Here is a 14,160-nt window from a genome sequence, read left to right as displayed (position 1 = left end):
CCCCCTATCTGAAGCTCCGAGCACAAATTCAGATGAGTTTCAATTCCTCTTTCTAGCAGTTTTTGTTGCTAATGGATATCGTCACTATCACTTTATTATTCTAGTGAAATATAGACTTAAAAGGAGCTGCCTTGATAGTGTTACCATTTAATCTTCAAGGAATTTGGAAAAGACGCCCTGTGCAGACTTTCTCCTTTTCATTGCTGTTAATGTTTTCTGACAACTGTATAGCTCCCCACTGAAAGTCGTGAATGTAACTTATTTTGTGCACCAGGGGTGCAGGGGTGCACAAACTACTCAGTTTCACCATTTCACCTTGAAAAGGTTGTCTGGGAAGGGTGCAAGGTGAGAGCTAGAACAATCTGCTGACTTCTCTTGGGGTTAGTTGATGTACCGGTAGCTATTTCATGCTGTACGATTCTGATGATTATGCTAATTTTCTTCCATGTTGGAACGAGTTCTACAGTATGTAGATTAATGGAGGCACAAACATGCTTAAGATTGGTTGTCATGTATTGGTTGTCCTCTTATCAAGTCAATATCCAATTAGAAATACAGTACTAACAAACCACAGGGCAATGACAAAACACATGGCAATGACAAACCACATGGCAATGACAAACCACATGGCAATGACAAACCACAATTTTAGCTTAGTGCTCATTTTAGTGGATTTTTTAAACATATTTTTTATTTTATTTCACATTTATTTAACCAGGTAGGCCAGCTGAGAACAAGTTCTCATTTACAACTGTGACCTGGAATCTCCTCAGAGGGGGAAGGGGAGGACCATCCTCCTCAGTGAATTTAATAAAAATAAAAATAGTTAAACATTAAAAAAGTTATCCTTTTTAGAAACAACTATATTAAATATATTCACGTCACCAAATAAATGATTAAAACACAATAGCCTCAACAGCATTCTCTTGGATAGCACCATGGTGTAGCCGGAGGACAGCTAGTTTCCATTGACTTCAATACAAAACTTGGAGCCTCACAGTTCTCACCCCCTTCCATATACTTATACAGTAATTATGACAACTTCCGGAGGACGTCCTCCAAACTATCAGAGCTCTTGCAGCATGAACTGACATGTTGTCCCCCCAATCAAAGGATCAGAGAAGTAATCTGGTACTGAAAGCATAAATTACAGCTAGCTAGCACTGCAGTGCATAAAATGGGGTGAGGAGTTGACTCAAAGAGATAGAAGGACAATAGCTGAACAGTTTTGAACAAATTCATTTAGTCAAAAATGAAGGAGAAAAAAGAGAGAGATATTTTGTGTATGTTTTCACTTTCACTGTGGCTGCTATGAAAGTGAACTGTGTTTACCTGTGATCAGGGGTGTTCAGTCTACCGATTCTGTTGAAACATTTTTCTTAAATGGAAGCAAACGGAATGAAACGGGGATAAACATACTGGAATTTGTCCAGTAGAAATTCCTGTTGGACTAATGATTACACCCTAGATCAGCTAGATGCAGGCAAGAGTGTGCAGATGAAATATGAATGGCAGTCATCCAATATGCTGTGGTAGAAAATAAGGCCATGCTAATAAAAAAAAAAGAATCATCCTCCCTCATCTTAAACGGCACAGACCACGACTGGCTCATATGAAATATGGCACATTGTAGGAAAATCTATGTGAAAGGGACCTGCACTATTTAATTCGGTAAACTGACATGCTACTGATACTCTGTAGTCTGTAGAGCATCTACAGATGTACCATCCAAAACAAGTGTTACCTTATGCTCTCTGTCATCAGACCTGAATAGTTTACAGATGTAGGATCTTAATTTGATCACCCTGTTGCAGGAGACCTTTTCTGCAATGCAAGACATTTACAACTTGTAATGTATTTGAGGTTTAAAAAGGCTTCTGAAGTTTGTACATAGAAATTTCAGACATGATTTTCTCTTACCAAAAATGTATCAACACCTACAAACATGTGGCCTCCCGAGTGGCGCAGCAGTCTAAGGCACTGAATCGCAGTGCTTGAGGCATCACTACAGACCCGGGCTGTGTCACAACCGGACGTAACCGAGAGTCCTATTGGGCGGCTTCCGGGTTCACTGGGCATTGTGTCAAGAAGCAATGCGGCTTGGTTGGGTCGTGTTTCAGAGGACACACCGCTCTCGACCTTCGCCTCTCCCGAGTCTGTACGGGATTTGCAGCGATGAGACAAGACTGTAACTACCAATTGGTCACCACAAAAATGAGGAGGGGGGATGGGGTAAAAGTACACATTTTAAAAATGAGGCTTGAAATGACTTATATTTTTCCTAACCAATTTCTGAAATGACTAACTATAAGATTTCACCTTCCTTATAACTGTAAAATACATATTTATATATTTAGTGTCCAGTGCACTACTATTGTGAGAATTATTTTGTATTTTTTTGTTATGATTTTTTATGGGGTGCTGCAGCACTCTCATCACCCCTACTTCCCGCGGCTGTGTATGGTGTCCACAGATAGATTTACAGTTCATTCGGAAAGTATTCAGCCCCCTTCACTTTTTCCACATTTTGTGGAAAAGCCTTATTCTAAAATTTATTCCATTTTTCCCCCCTCAACAATCTACACACAGTACCCCACAATGACAACGCACAAAGTTTTCGTTTTTTTTGGACATGATTTGGAAAGGCACACACCACAACGTCCCACAGTTGGCCGTGTATGTCAGAGCAAAAACCAAGCCATGAGTTCGAAGGAATTGTCTGTAGAGCTCTGGAACAGACCAAGGCACAGATCTGGGGAAGGGTATCAAAAAATAAGTTTTGAATCCCCAAGACTCTTTCTAGAGCTGGCCAAACTGATCAATCAGAGGACCCGATGTCCACTCTGACAGAGCTCCAGACTTCCTCTGTGAAGATGGGAGAACCTTCCAAAAGGACAACCATCTCTGCAGCACTCCACCAATCGGACCTTTATGGTGGAGTGGCCAGAAGGCAGGTACTCCTCAGTAAATATTGAAGAGCATTTATAGTCCATATAATAATTCACATTTCCTGTTGCTGCAGGATTATTTTCCTGCTGTAGTAAACTGACTCAAATTGAGATCCTACATCTGTAGTGGCTGAGTTATACTCTCTGTCAACAGACCTGAATAACCTACTATATTAATGTTCATTTGATAGGTCTCTTAACTGTAAGAATTGTTGTACTTATATGTGTAAATGCTATGAGCTTCCACAAACAGATTGCCCGAGAGCTTAAAATGTGTGCAACAAGTATGTACTTTGCCGCTATAACTGATTTGCCGAGCATCATTTTCTGAGAAATAAATGAGTGGTTCTATTGGCAGCGTTCTGAATCATGTGTGCAGATTAACCCAGATCTTTATTGCCATGCTTTCGTTGCCAAGAAATTATTTTGACACTATCAAATGGGGCTGTGGACAGATGGCATAAATATCAACAATTGAAGTGGTGATAATGGGAAGATCCTACCAGATGGCATGTATATCAACTATTGAAGTAGTGATAATGGGAAGATCCTACCAGATGGCATGTATATCAACTATTGAAGTAGTGATAATGGGAAGGTCCTACCAGATGGCATGTATATCAACTATTGAAGTAGTGATAATGGGAAGATCCTACCAGATGGCATGTATATCAACTATTGAAGTAGTGATAATGGGAAGATCCTACCAGATGGCATGTATATCAACTATTGAAGTAGTGATAATGGGAAGGTCCTACCAGATGGCATGTATATCAACTATTGAAGTAGTGATAATGGGAAGATCCTACCAGATGGCATGTATATCAACTATTGAAGTAGTGATAATGGGAAGATCCTACCAGATGGCATGTATATCAACTATTGAAGTAGTGATAATGGGAAGATCCTACCAGATGGCATGTATATCAACTATTGAAGTGGTGATAATGGGAAGATCCTGCCAGATGGCATGTATATCAACTATTGAAGTAGTGATAATGGGAAGGTCCTACCAGATGGCATGTATATCAACTATTGAAGTAGTGATAATGGGAAGGTCCTACCAGATGGCATGTATATCAACTATTGAAGTAGTGATAATGGGAAGGTCCTACCAGATGGCATGCATATCAACTATTGAAGTAGTGATAATGGGAAGATCCTACCAGATGGCATGCATATCAACTATTGAAGTAGTGATAATGGGAAGGTCCTACCAGATGGCATGTATATTAACTATTGAAGTAGTGATAATGGGAAGGTCCTACCAGATGGCATGTATATCAACTATTGAAGTAGTGATAATGGGAAGGTCCTACCAGATGGCATGTATATTAACTATTGAAGTAGTGATAATGGGAAGGTCCTACCAGATGGCATGTATATCAACTATTGAAGTAGTGATAATGGGAAGGTCCTACCAGATGGCATGTATATCAACTATTGAAGTAGTGATAATGGGAAGATCCTACCAGATGGCATGTATATCAACTATTGAAGTAGTGATAATGGGAAGATCCTACCAGATGGCATGTATATCAACTATTGAAGTAGTGATAATGGGAAGGTCCTACCAGATGGCATGTATATCAACTATTGAAGTAGTGATAATGGGAAGATCCTACCAGATGGCATGTATATCAACTATTGAAGTAGTGATAATGGGAAGATCCTACCAGATGGCATGTATATCAACTATTGAAGTAGTGATAATGGGAAGGTCCTACCAGATTGCATGTATATCAACTATTGAAGTAGTGATAATGGGAAGGTCCTACCAGATTGCATGTATATCAACTATTGAAGTAGTGATAATGGGAAGATCCTACCAGATGGCATGTATATCAACTATTGAAGTAGTGATAATGGGAAGGTCCTACCAGATGGCATGTATATCAACTATTGAAGTAGTGATAATGGGAAGATCCTACCAGATGGCATGTATATCAACTATTGAAGTAGTGATAATGGGAAGATCCTACCAGATGGCATGTATATCAACTATTGAAGTAGTGATAATGGGAAGATCCTACCAGATGGCATGTATATCAACTATTGAAGTAGTGATAATGGGAAGGTCCTACCAGATGGCATGTATATCAACTATTGAAGTAGTGATAATGGGAAGATCCTACCAGATGGCATGTATATCAACTATTGAAGTAGTGATAATGGGAAGGTCCTACCAGATGGCATGTATATCAACTATTGAAGTAGTGATAATGGGAAGATCCTACCAGATGGCATGTATATCAACTATTGAAGTAGTGATAATGGGAAGATCCTACCAGATGGCATGTATATCAACTATTGAAGTAGTGATAATGGGAAGGTCCTACCAGATGGCATGTATATCAACTATTGAAGTAGTGATAATGGGAAGGTCCTACCAGATGGCATGTATATCAACTATTGAAGTAGTGATAATGGGAAGATCCTACCAGATGGCATGTATATCAACTATTGAAGTAGTGATAATGGGAAGGTCCTACCAGATGGCATGTATATCAACTATTGAAGTAGTGATAATGGGAAGATCCTACCAGATGGCATGCATATCAACTATTGAAGTAGTGATAATGGGAAGATCCTACCAGATGGCATGTATATCAACTATTGAAGTAGTGATAATGGGAAGGTCCTACCAGATGGCATGTATATCAACTATTGAAGTAGTGATAATGGGAAGGTCCTACCAGATGGCATGTATATCAACTATTGAAGTAGTGATAATGGGAAGGTCCTACCAGATGGCATGTATATCAACTAGTGAAGTAGTGATAATGGGAAGATCCTACCAGATGGCATGCTTATCAACTATTGAAGTAGTGATAATGGGAAGATCCTGATTCCAGATTCCAGCTGTTTAAGTGTACCGTAATAACATAGACAATGACATTGTCTCTGTCGTATACCTCAGTTGACATACAAGGGAGGTTATTTAGTCTAAGAATGTAGACTCCGCTCTCATTACTGAGACCCATTTAAAGCTTCAGAAAAGTAATCTGAAGAGTCACTGCAATACCCCGAAGCTCTTAGACAACATCTCCCAAAGAGCAGAACTTCAAATGGCATTCGAAAAACCATGAAAATCCCCTGGTTCAGTCTGCAACAGCCAGAGCAATTATGTCTCATTCATTTCAGAGTGAGAATAGATGCATGCTGTTGAGTGTGTGTCTTCTGGCAGAAATCTGGGATTACTGCCAAACATCCACTCCCAGTCTTTCTGATGAGCTGGAGACCTGGAGACCAATATGTGGCGAGGTGACAGAGGATTTGTGGGAGTCGGATTGCCTAGTCGTCTAAGCATTGTGTTGCTGATGACAAGGGGTGACTGTCGACATGAAATTGTAAGGTTTGTATCTGTGAAATCCCCTAAATCCCCTAAAACCCACTCACACACCACATCTTTGCTTTACAAGCGTCTTAATCTTTCTGTGGGCGTTTGTTGATGCAAGATGAGTCAGAGTATCTTTATACACAGTAGTATCTTTATATCTTTATACTATGTTAGTCAAACGCTGGATATGATTCCCAGGTGAGATCAATTACAGCTATAAAAGCATCATCTCCAGACAATTACTATTGTAGTGGGGATTTGAACCAGACAGAATGAGTAGTGGAGAGAACTGGGTCACTCAGTTCTACACAAGGTGATTGGGAAGCATGTGGGAGAATGATGGATCACACCATCATCAGGTCCAAGGTCTGCCTAAACTGGGTCATGTTCAATAGGCCAATCACAATCACCACCATCACTGCCACCACCATCACCACCACCACAATCACTACCATCACTGCCACCACCATCACCACCATCACCACTACCACAACCACCATCACCACCACCACCACGACCATGACCACCAGCACCACCACCACCACTACCATCACTACCATCACTACTACCACAATCAGCACCACCATCACCACCACCACCACCACCACCACAACCACCACAATCACCACAATCACCACCACCATCACTACCATCACTGCCACCACCATCACTACCATCACTGCCACCACTATCACTACCATCACCACTACCATCACCACCACCATCACTACCATCACTACCACCACCATCACTACCATCACCACCACCACTACCATCACCACCACCACTACCACCACCATCACAATCACTACCATCACTGCCACCACCATCACTACCATCACCATCACCACCATCACTACCATCACCACTACCACCATCACAATCACCACCATCACCATCTGTGGCTCAGTTGGTAGAGCATGGCGCTTGTAACGCCAGGGTAGTGGGTTCGATTCCCGGGACCACCCATACGTAGAATGTATGCACACATGACTGTAAGTCGCTTTGGATAAAAGCGTCAGCTAAATGGCATATATTATTATATTATTATCACTACCATCACCACCACCACTACCATCACCACTACGATCACCACAACCACCATCACAATCACTACCATCACTTCCACCACCATCACTACCACCACCACCATCACCACCACCACCACCAGCACCACCACTACCATCACTACTACCACAATCAGCACCACCACCATCACCGCCACCACTACCATCACCACTACCACCATCACAATCACCACCATCACATTCAATACCATCACTGCCACCACCATCACCACCACCACCATCACTGCCACCACCATCACCATCACCACCACCACCACCATCACCACTACCACCACCACCACCACTACCATCACCACCACCACCACCACTACCATCACTACTACCACAATCAGCACCATCACCACCACCACCACCATCACAATCACTACCATCACTGCCACCACCATCACTACTATCACCATCACCACCACCACTACCATCACCATCACCATCACCACCATCACTACCATCACCATCACCACTCCCACTACCATCACCACTACCACCATCACAATCACTACCATCACTGCCACCACCATCACTACCATCACCATCACCACCACCACCACTACCATCACCATCACCATCACCACCACAATCACCACCATCACTGCCACCACCATTACTACCATCATCACCACCACCACTACCATCACCACAACCACCATCACAATCACCACCATCACAATCACTACCATCACTTCCACCACCATCACTACCATCCCCATCACCACCCCCACTACCACCACCACCATCACCACCACCACCACCACTACCATGACCACCAGCACCACCACCACCACTACCATCACTACCATCACTACTACCACAATCAGCACCACCACCACCACCACCAATCACCATCACCGCCACCACTACCATCACCACTACCACCATCACAATCACCACCATCACATTCACTACCATCACTGTCACCACCATCACCATCTCCACCACCATCACCACTACCACCACCACCACCACTACCACCACCACTACCATGACCACCAGCACCACCACCACCACCACTACCATCACTACTACCACAATCAGCACCATCACCACCACCACCACCATCACAATCACTACCATCACTGCCACCACCATCACTACTATCACCATCACCACCACCACTACCATCACCATCACCACCATCACTACCATCACCATCACCACTCCCACTACCATCACCACTACCACCATCACAATCACTACCATCACTGCCACCACCATCACTACCATCACCATCACCACCACCACCACTACCATCACCATCACCACCACAATCACCACCATCACTGCCACCACCATCACCACCACCACCACTACCATGACCACCAGCACCATCACCACCACTACCATCACTACCATCACTACTACCACCATCACTACCATCACCATCACCACCACCACTACCATCACCACTACCACCATCACAATCACCACCATCACAATCACTACCATCACTGCCACCACCATCACCACCACCACCATCACAATCACTACCATCACTGCCACCACCATCACCATCACCACCTCCACTACCATCACCACCTCCACCACCATCACCACCACCACCAAAACCATCACCACCCCCACTACCACCACCATCACCACCATCACCATCATCACCACTACCACCACCACCACCATCACCACCACCACCACTACCATGACCACTAGCACCACCACTACCATCACTACCATCACTACTACCACAATCAGCACCATCACCACCACCACCACCACCACCATCACAATCACTACCATCACTGCCACCACCATCACTCCATCACCATCACCACCACCACTACCATCACTACCATCACTACTACCACAATCACCACCACCACCATCACAATCACTACCATCACTGCCACCACCATCACTACCATCACCACCACCACTACCATCACCACCACCATCACCATCACCACCCCCACTACCATCACCACCTCCACCACCATCACCATCACCACCACCACTACCACCACAATCACCACCACCACCAATTTCCCCTTACTACTTACACTGAACACGCCCTGTTCATTTTTTACTTTGTTAGGAAAAAATATTACAGCTATGAAATTATAAGTAGTAAGTAATGGGTTCACCACAAACAAAACCATAACAATACAAATATACTTCATTACTCTGTAGCATCCCTACAAGTCCATCCCAGCTATTGCACTGGTTAATTTGAAGGCATTCCAGTAAATGTTATATAGTGTATGTTGAAATGGCATACAATTACTGTCATTCTGAATTCCATTCCATTATGTTATGCAAACTGCAATGAGTGGCCTATGCCAAGGGGCGTGATTAACCATCTTTCTGCCTCTGACACTGTCATAGACCAGTCTTAGTCTCTCAGTCTTAGACCATTCTTCCTATCAGAGACAACCAGGCCGGGCTCTATGCCCTGAGACGTTTCCTGTCGTCCCATCAGTCATTAGTCATTAAAGATCCGACAATACGAATTTCAGCTCTGACGTGCTCTTTCATAACTTTTCTAGAAGATTGAATTTTGGATATAAATATTTGAATACAGTATCTGATTTTGCTTTAGGATGCGATGCAGAAATACATTACCACGTGGATGGTGGTCTGTGGTGACAGGGAGACTCTGGGCTTTGACTGAACCTTGCTGCACACACGTCTTTGCTTGGTGCTACAGGGAGAAGTGGGCGTGTAATCCGCCAGGCCTCAGACACTTGGTTGTCTTCATGAATTACTCACACATGTATACTACACATCAGTGGAGGCTGCTGAGGGGAGGATGGCTCATAATAATGAGTTGATATGATTTGGAATGGAGTGAATGGAATGAATGGAATGGAGTAAATGGAATGGAGTGAATGGAATGGAATCAAATGTGTGTTTTTTATGTGTTTGATGCCATTCCATTCACTCCATTCCAGCCATAAAACTCCATTCCAGACATTATTATGAGCCAATCTCCCCTTAGCAGCCCCCACTACTACACATAGACGGCAGTATGGCAGGGTCCATTGAGGTTTTCAGCTTGCTAAATAGTTTAACATCCAAACTGACCAGTTTGTAGCCTGTTGTCCACACAGACCTAAATGTCAACACATACTGCACAAGGGTATGTGTCCTTTTCTATTGCCTCTGGAATATATCAGATGTATTGGTGTTCTTATTCGGTGATGATGATGATGATGATGATGATGATGATGATAGCCTAACATAACCTTGCAGCATCCCACATTTTCATATGTTTTATTTGTAATACATATGGTCTCCAGTAGATAGCGTTATTGTGCCTATCTATCCAAATAGATTTCCTTCAAGTTAAACTTTGAGACAATTTCAGCATGAGATGTTTTCATAATTTCGTGGTTCATTTTATTTAATTCCAATTTGAGCTATTTTATCAAATCTCTATGACGTACGGGAGAACCGGGACCGCAAGTTACACTTTATTTTTCGCACTCACTCCACAGTTTTAGTAAACTAAATCAATTGCTGTAATATTACGCTACTGTATAAATAATAATGTAATTATAAAAGTAATATCAATATCGAAGAGTGGGCTTTAATAGGAACAAATGAACACATTTCAGCTAAATATCCTGTTGATGCATGAGATGAAACAAGCTGGTGGGGACGTTTCCAGAGACCCTGGCGCGCAGCTGAGTGAATATGGCGCAGAAAACGTCTCATCTTCCCTCAATCTACAAGTGAGAGACTTCACTTCGGACACGTCAGTGGTGGATAAGGACTGGAGACTTTGATGGAATGTGGATCTCTTCACAATAACTTGAACATAAGAAGAAAACATGACATCTAGTGCGTTTAGGAAAGCGTGACTAACTCGTGCGAGTATTCTTGTTGATCCGGAGCTTGTGAGAAGACGCACAAGTTGAATTGATTCTATCGGACGGTATTTCGACCTTGTCTGGATGTGGTCACACAGTTTTTCGGGTGAAGATAGAGGGAAGTTTGAAAGGACATATAATGAGAATAACACACTGCTAGCGGTACTGAGGCTGCGGGCTGCATCTGGAGCACACGCGAGGAGAGCAGACAGAGGCGCGCGCTTCTGCTGTAGACAGATACGTGGGAAAGAGAATATGTAGAGCCTGCTATTTCGAAGTAAACCATGGTTTACCATTGAGCTTTCTTTGAGGATTTAAGGACATTTACGAAAAAACGGTTGTTTAAAAGAAGTTGACAGCTCATCTTCTATGGAGTCCCATTGCAATTTTGGAGACTCGTTGTGGGACAAAAATGGACCGCACGAACGGACTGAGCTCCAGGATTATCGTTGTGTTGCTCCACAGTAAGATGTAGCCTGTTGTGTGTTCTTGGTGCTTATGGAAACTTAATTGCTACATTTTCATAAAACATAGGCTACAGATGCCACGTTTCATGCGTAAAGATACGGACGATGTATTTATTTTGTTGTTATGATGCGTGTGCATTTCAGTTCAACAATATTGCAACTGCATGTCTACATTTCCATCACCGTCCAAAGCGTCAGGCATCTTGTCCAGTGCATGTGCCCTGCAGTTGCTTGTCCTGGATGGAGCGTCAATAAGGGCACGAATATAATCACACGGACACGCCTCGGCAGTCATTAAACAAATCAGATAAACACAGTGTTAATATGATCAATAGACTTTATCGACGAGCCCGTATATAAGGCTAATGATTGGCCTAGCCTCTGTTTACTGAACATGCCGGCGAGAATATGTTGTGAAATTTTCAGATGACTGCTGACAGGTCATTGAAATAGACATATGATAAAGCAGAGTAAAAGTTTAAGATTCGTAGGTACATCATATTAAACTCTTCAATAACAGATGGAATATCCATAGTTGAAAACTGCTGCTCTGACAGTAGAATGTCTTTGAGAATTCATGAACAGGGTGCATTTTTTGGCTCATTTATAAAGAGTGCTTTTTGAAATATTTATAGACACTATTCTGCAGGATGATTGCTGTGATGAGCATGGTGAACCAGCCTCCAGACTTGATGGCCCCCAGGCAAGCGGCCAAGGGTTCATTTTCCTTCTAATTGGCCTGAGTTCAGGTGATTGGAATTATGGGGTGATTTCTATCTCTACAAGCTGACAGAAACATGGATTTGAACTTCTCCACGGTCCGCGATAGCGATAATTTGCTGGAGAGAGACTCATCCAAGCGCGTTCTGACAGGCTGTTTTCTCTTTGCGCTCATCCTGACCACACTGCTGGGGAACACGCTGGTATGTGTTGCCGTCACCAAGTTCCGCCACCTGCGTTCAAAGGTCACCAACTTCTTTGTGATCTCTTTGGCCATCTCAGACCTGCTGGTGGCCATCTTGGTGATGCCATGGAAGGCAGCAACGGAGATCGTGGGCTTCTGGCCATTCGGTGCCTTCTGTAATGTCTGGGTGGCGTTCGACATCATGTGCTCAACAGCGTCCATTTTGAACTTATGTGTCATCAGCGTGGACAGATACTGGGCGATCTCAAGCCCGTTCCGCTACGAGAGGAAGATGACACCCAAGGTGGCGTTTATTATGATCAGTGTGGCATGGACGCTGTCTGTGCTCATCTCTTTCATCCCTGTGCAGTTGAACTGGCACAAGGCTGCGGCGTTGGAGCTCAACGGCACATACGGTGAGCTGCCGCCGGACAACTGCGACTCCAGCCTTAACAGGACCTATGCCATCTCCTCCTCCCTCATCAGCTTCTACATCCCTGTGGCAATCATGATCGTGACTTACACCCGGATTTACAGAATTGCCCAGATACAAATCAGGAGGATCTCAGCACTGGAGAGGGCTGCGGAGAGTGCCAAGAACCGCCACAGCAGTATGGAGAACAGCTCCAACATGGAGACGGAGAGCTCCTTCAAGATGTCTTTCAAAAGAGAAACCAAAGTCCTAAAGACCCTCTCTGTCATAATGGGGGTGTTTGTGTGCTGCTGGCTGCCCTTCTTCATCCTCAACTGCATGGTACCCTTCTGTGAGCCCAACGGCCCCTCTGATTTCCTCTGCATCAGTCCCGGCACCTTCGACGTGTTCGTCTGGTTCGGCTGGGCCAACTCCTCACTCAACCCCATCATATATGCCTTCAACGCGGACTTCCGCAAAGCGTTCTCCATCCTGCTGGGCTGCCACAGACTCTGCCCGGGCAGCAATGCCATAGAGATAGTGAGCATCAACAACAATGGATCCCAGCCGCCTGCGTCCCAGTATCAGCCCAAAGGGCACATTCCCAAGGAAAGCAACAATGCCACCTATGTGATTCCCCACAGCATCCTGTGTCAGGAGGAGGAGCTGCAGAAGAAGGATGGGGTTGGGATTAAGACCTTGGATAAACTGTCCCCGTCCCTTTCTGGGAACTTGGGCAGCGATGCCGATGTGTCACTGGAAAAGATTAATCCTATAACTCAGAACGGCCAACACAAAACTGTGACATGTTGACGGGTGTATGTATTGGTATACAAACATGAGAAGGAACCCAGAGGGAGAGACTTGGCAGTATGCCTAGCAGAAGTGTGGTATATACAAACTGAGCTTCACTGCGAACCTTAAAACTCAAATCACTATGGAAATCTACAGAATGTTTCAAATGAAGGCACTTTATCCTGGATAACTATCTGCAAAACACCTTCAGCATTTATTATTAAAGTATAGACAGATTTGTTGATAAATGTTCCATAACTTGAATAAAGTAAAACGAAATACACACGTGTATACATGTGTTGTATTTACAAATATGTATACATTTGCATGTGTACACAGTAGTGACAAATATCCTGGAAGCTGTTATAACATGGAGAAAGAAGTA

At 43.7% G+C, this 14,160-nt stretch overlaps 1 protein-coding gene across 1 annotated transcript; it reads left to right on the top strand.

The window, feature by feature from the left end:
• The first annotated feature begins 11,048 nt into the window (after positions 1–11,048).
• On the top strand, positions 11,049–13,800 carry drd1b (dopamine receptor D1b). Its single transcript, XM_035779661.2, has one exon. It carries the CDS (start codon positions 12,462–12,464, stop codon positions 13,791–13,793), a length of 1,332 nt encoding a protein of 443 aa, XP_035635554.1. The 5' UTR covers positions 11,049–12,461; the 3' UTR covers positions 13,794–13,800.
• The last annotated feature ends 360 nt before the right edge of the window (positions 13,801–14,160 follow it).

Source organism: Oncorhynchus keta, chromosome 11, assembly GCF_023373465.1.
Source record: "Oncorhynchus keta strain PuntledgeMale-10-30-2019 chromosome 11, Oket_V2, whole genome shotgun sequence".
In the NCBI taxonomy this organism is placed as follows: domain Eukaryota; kingdom Metazoa; phylum Chordata; class Actinopteri; order Salmoniformes; family Salmonidae; genus Oncorhynchus; species Oncorhynchus keta.
Note: the sequence above shows the minus strand (reverse complement) of the source record. Positions and strands in the feature narration are given on the sequence as shown.

Coding starts and splice junctions, on each gene's coding strand:
- drd1b (XM_035779661.2), top strand. CDS start 12,462: ATGGATTTGAACTTCTCCACGGTCCGCGATAGCGATAATTTGCTGGAG.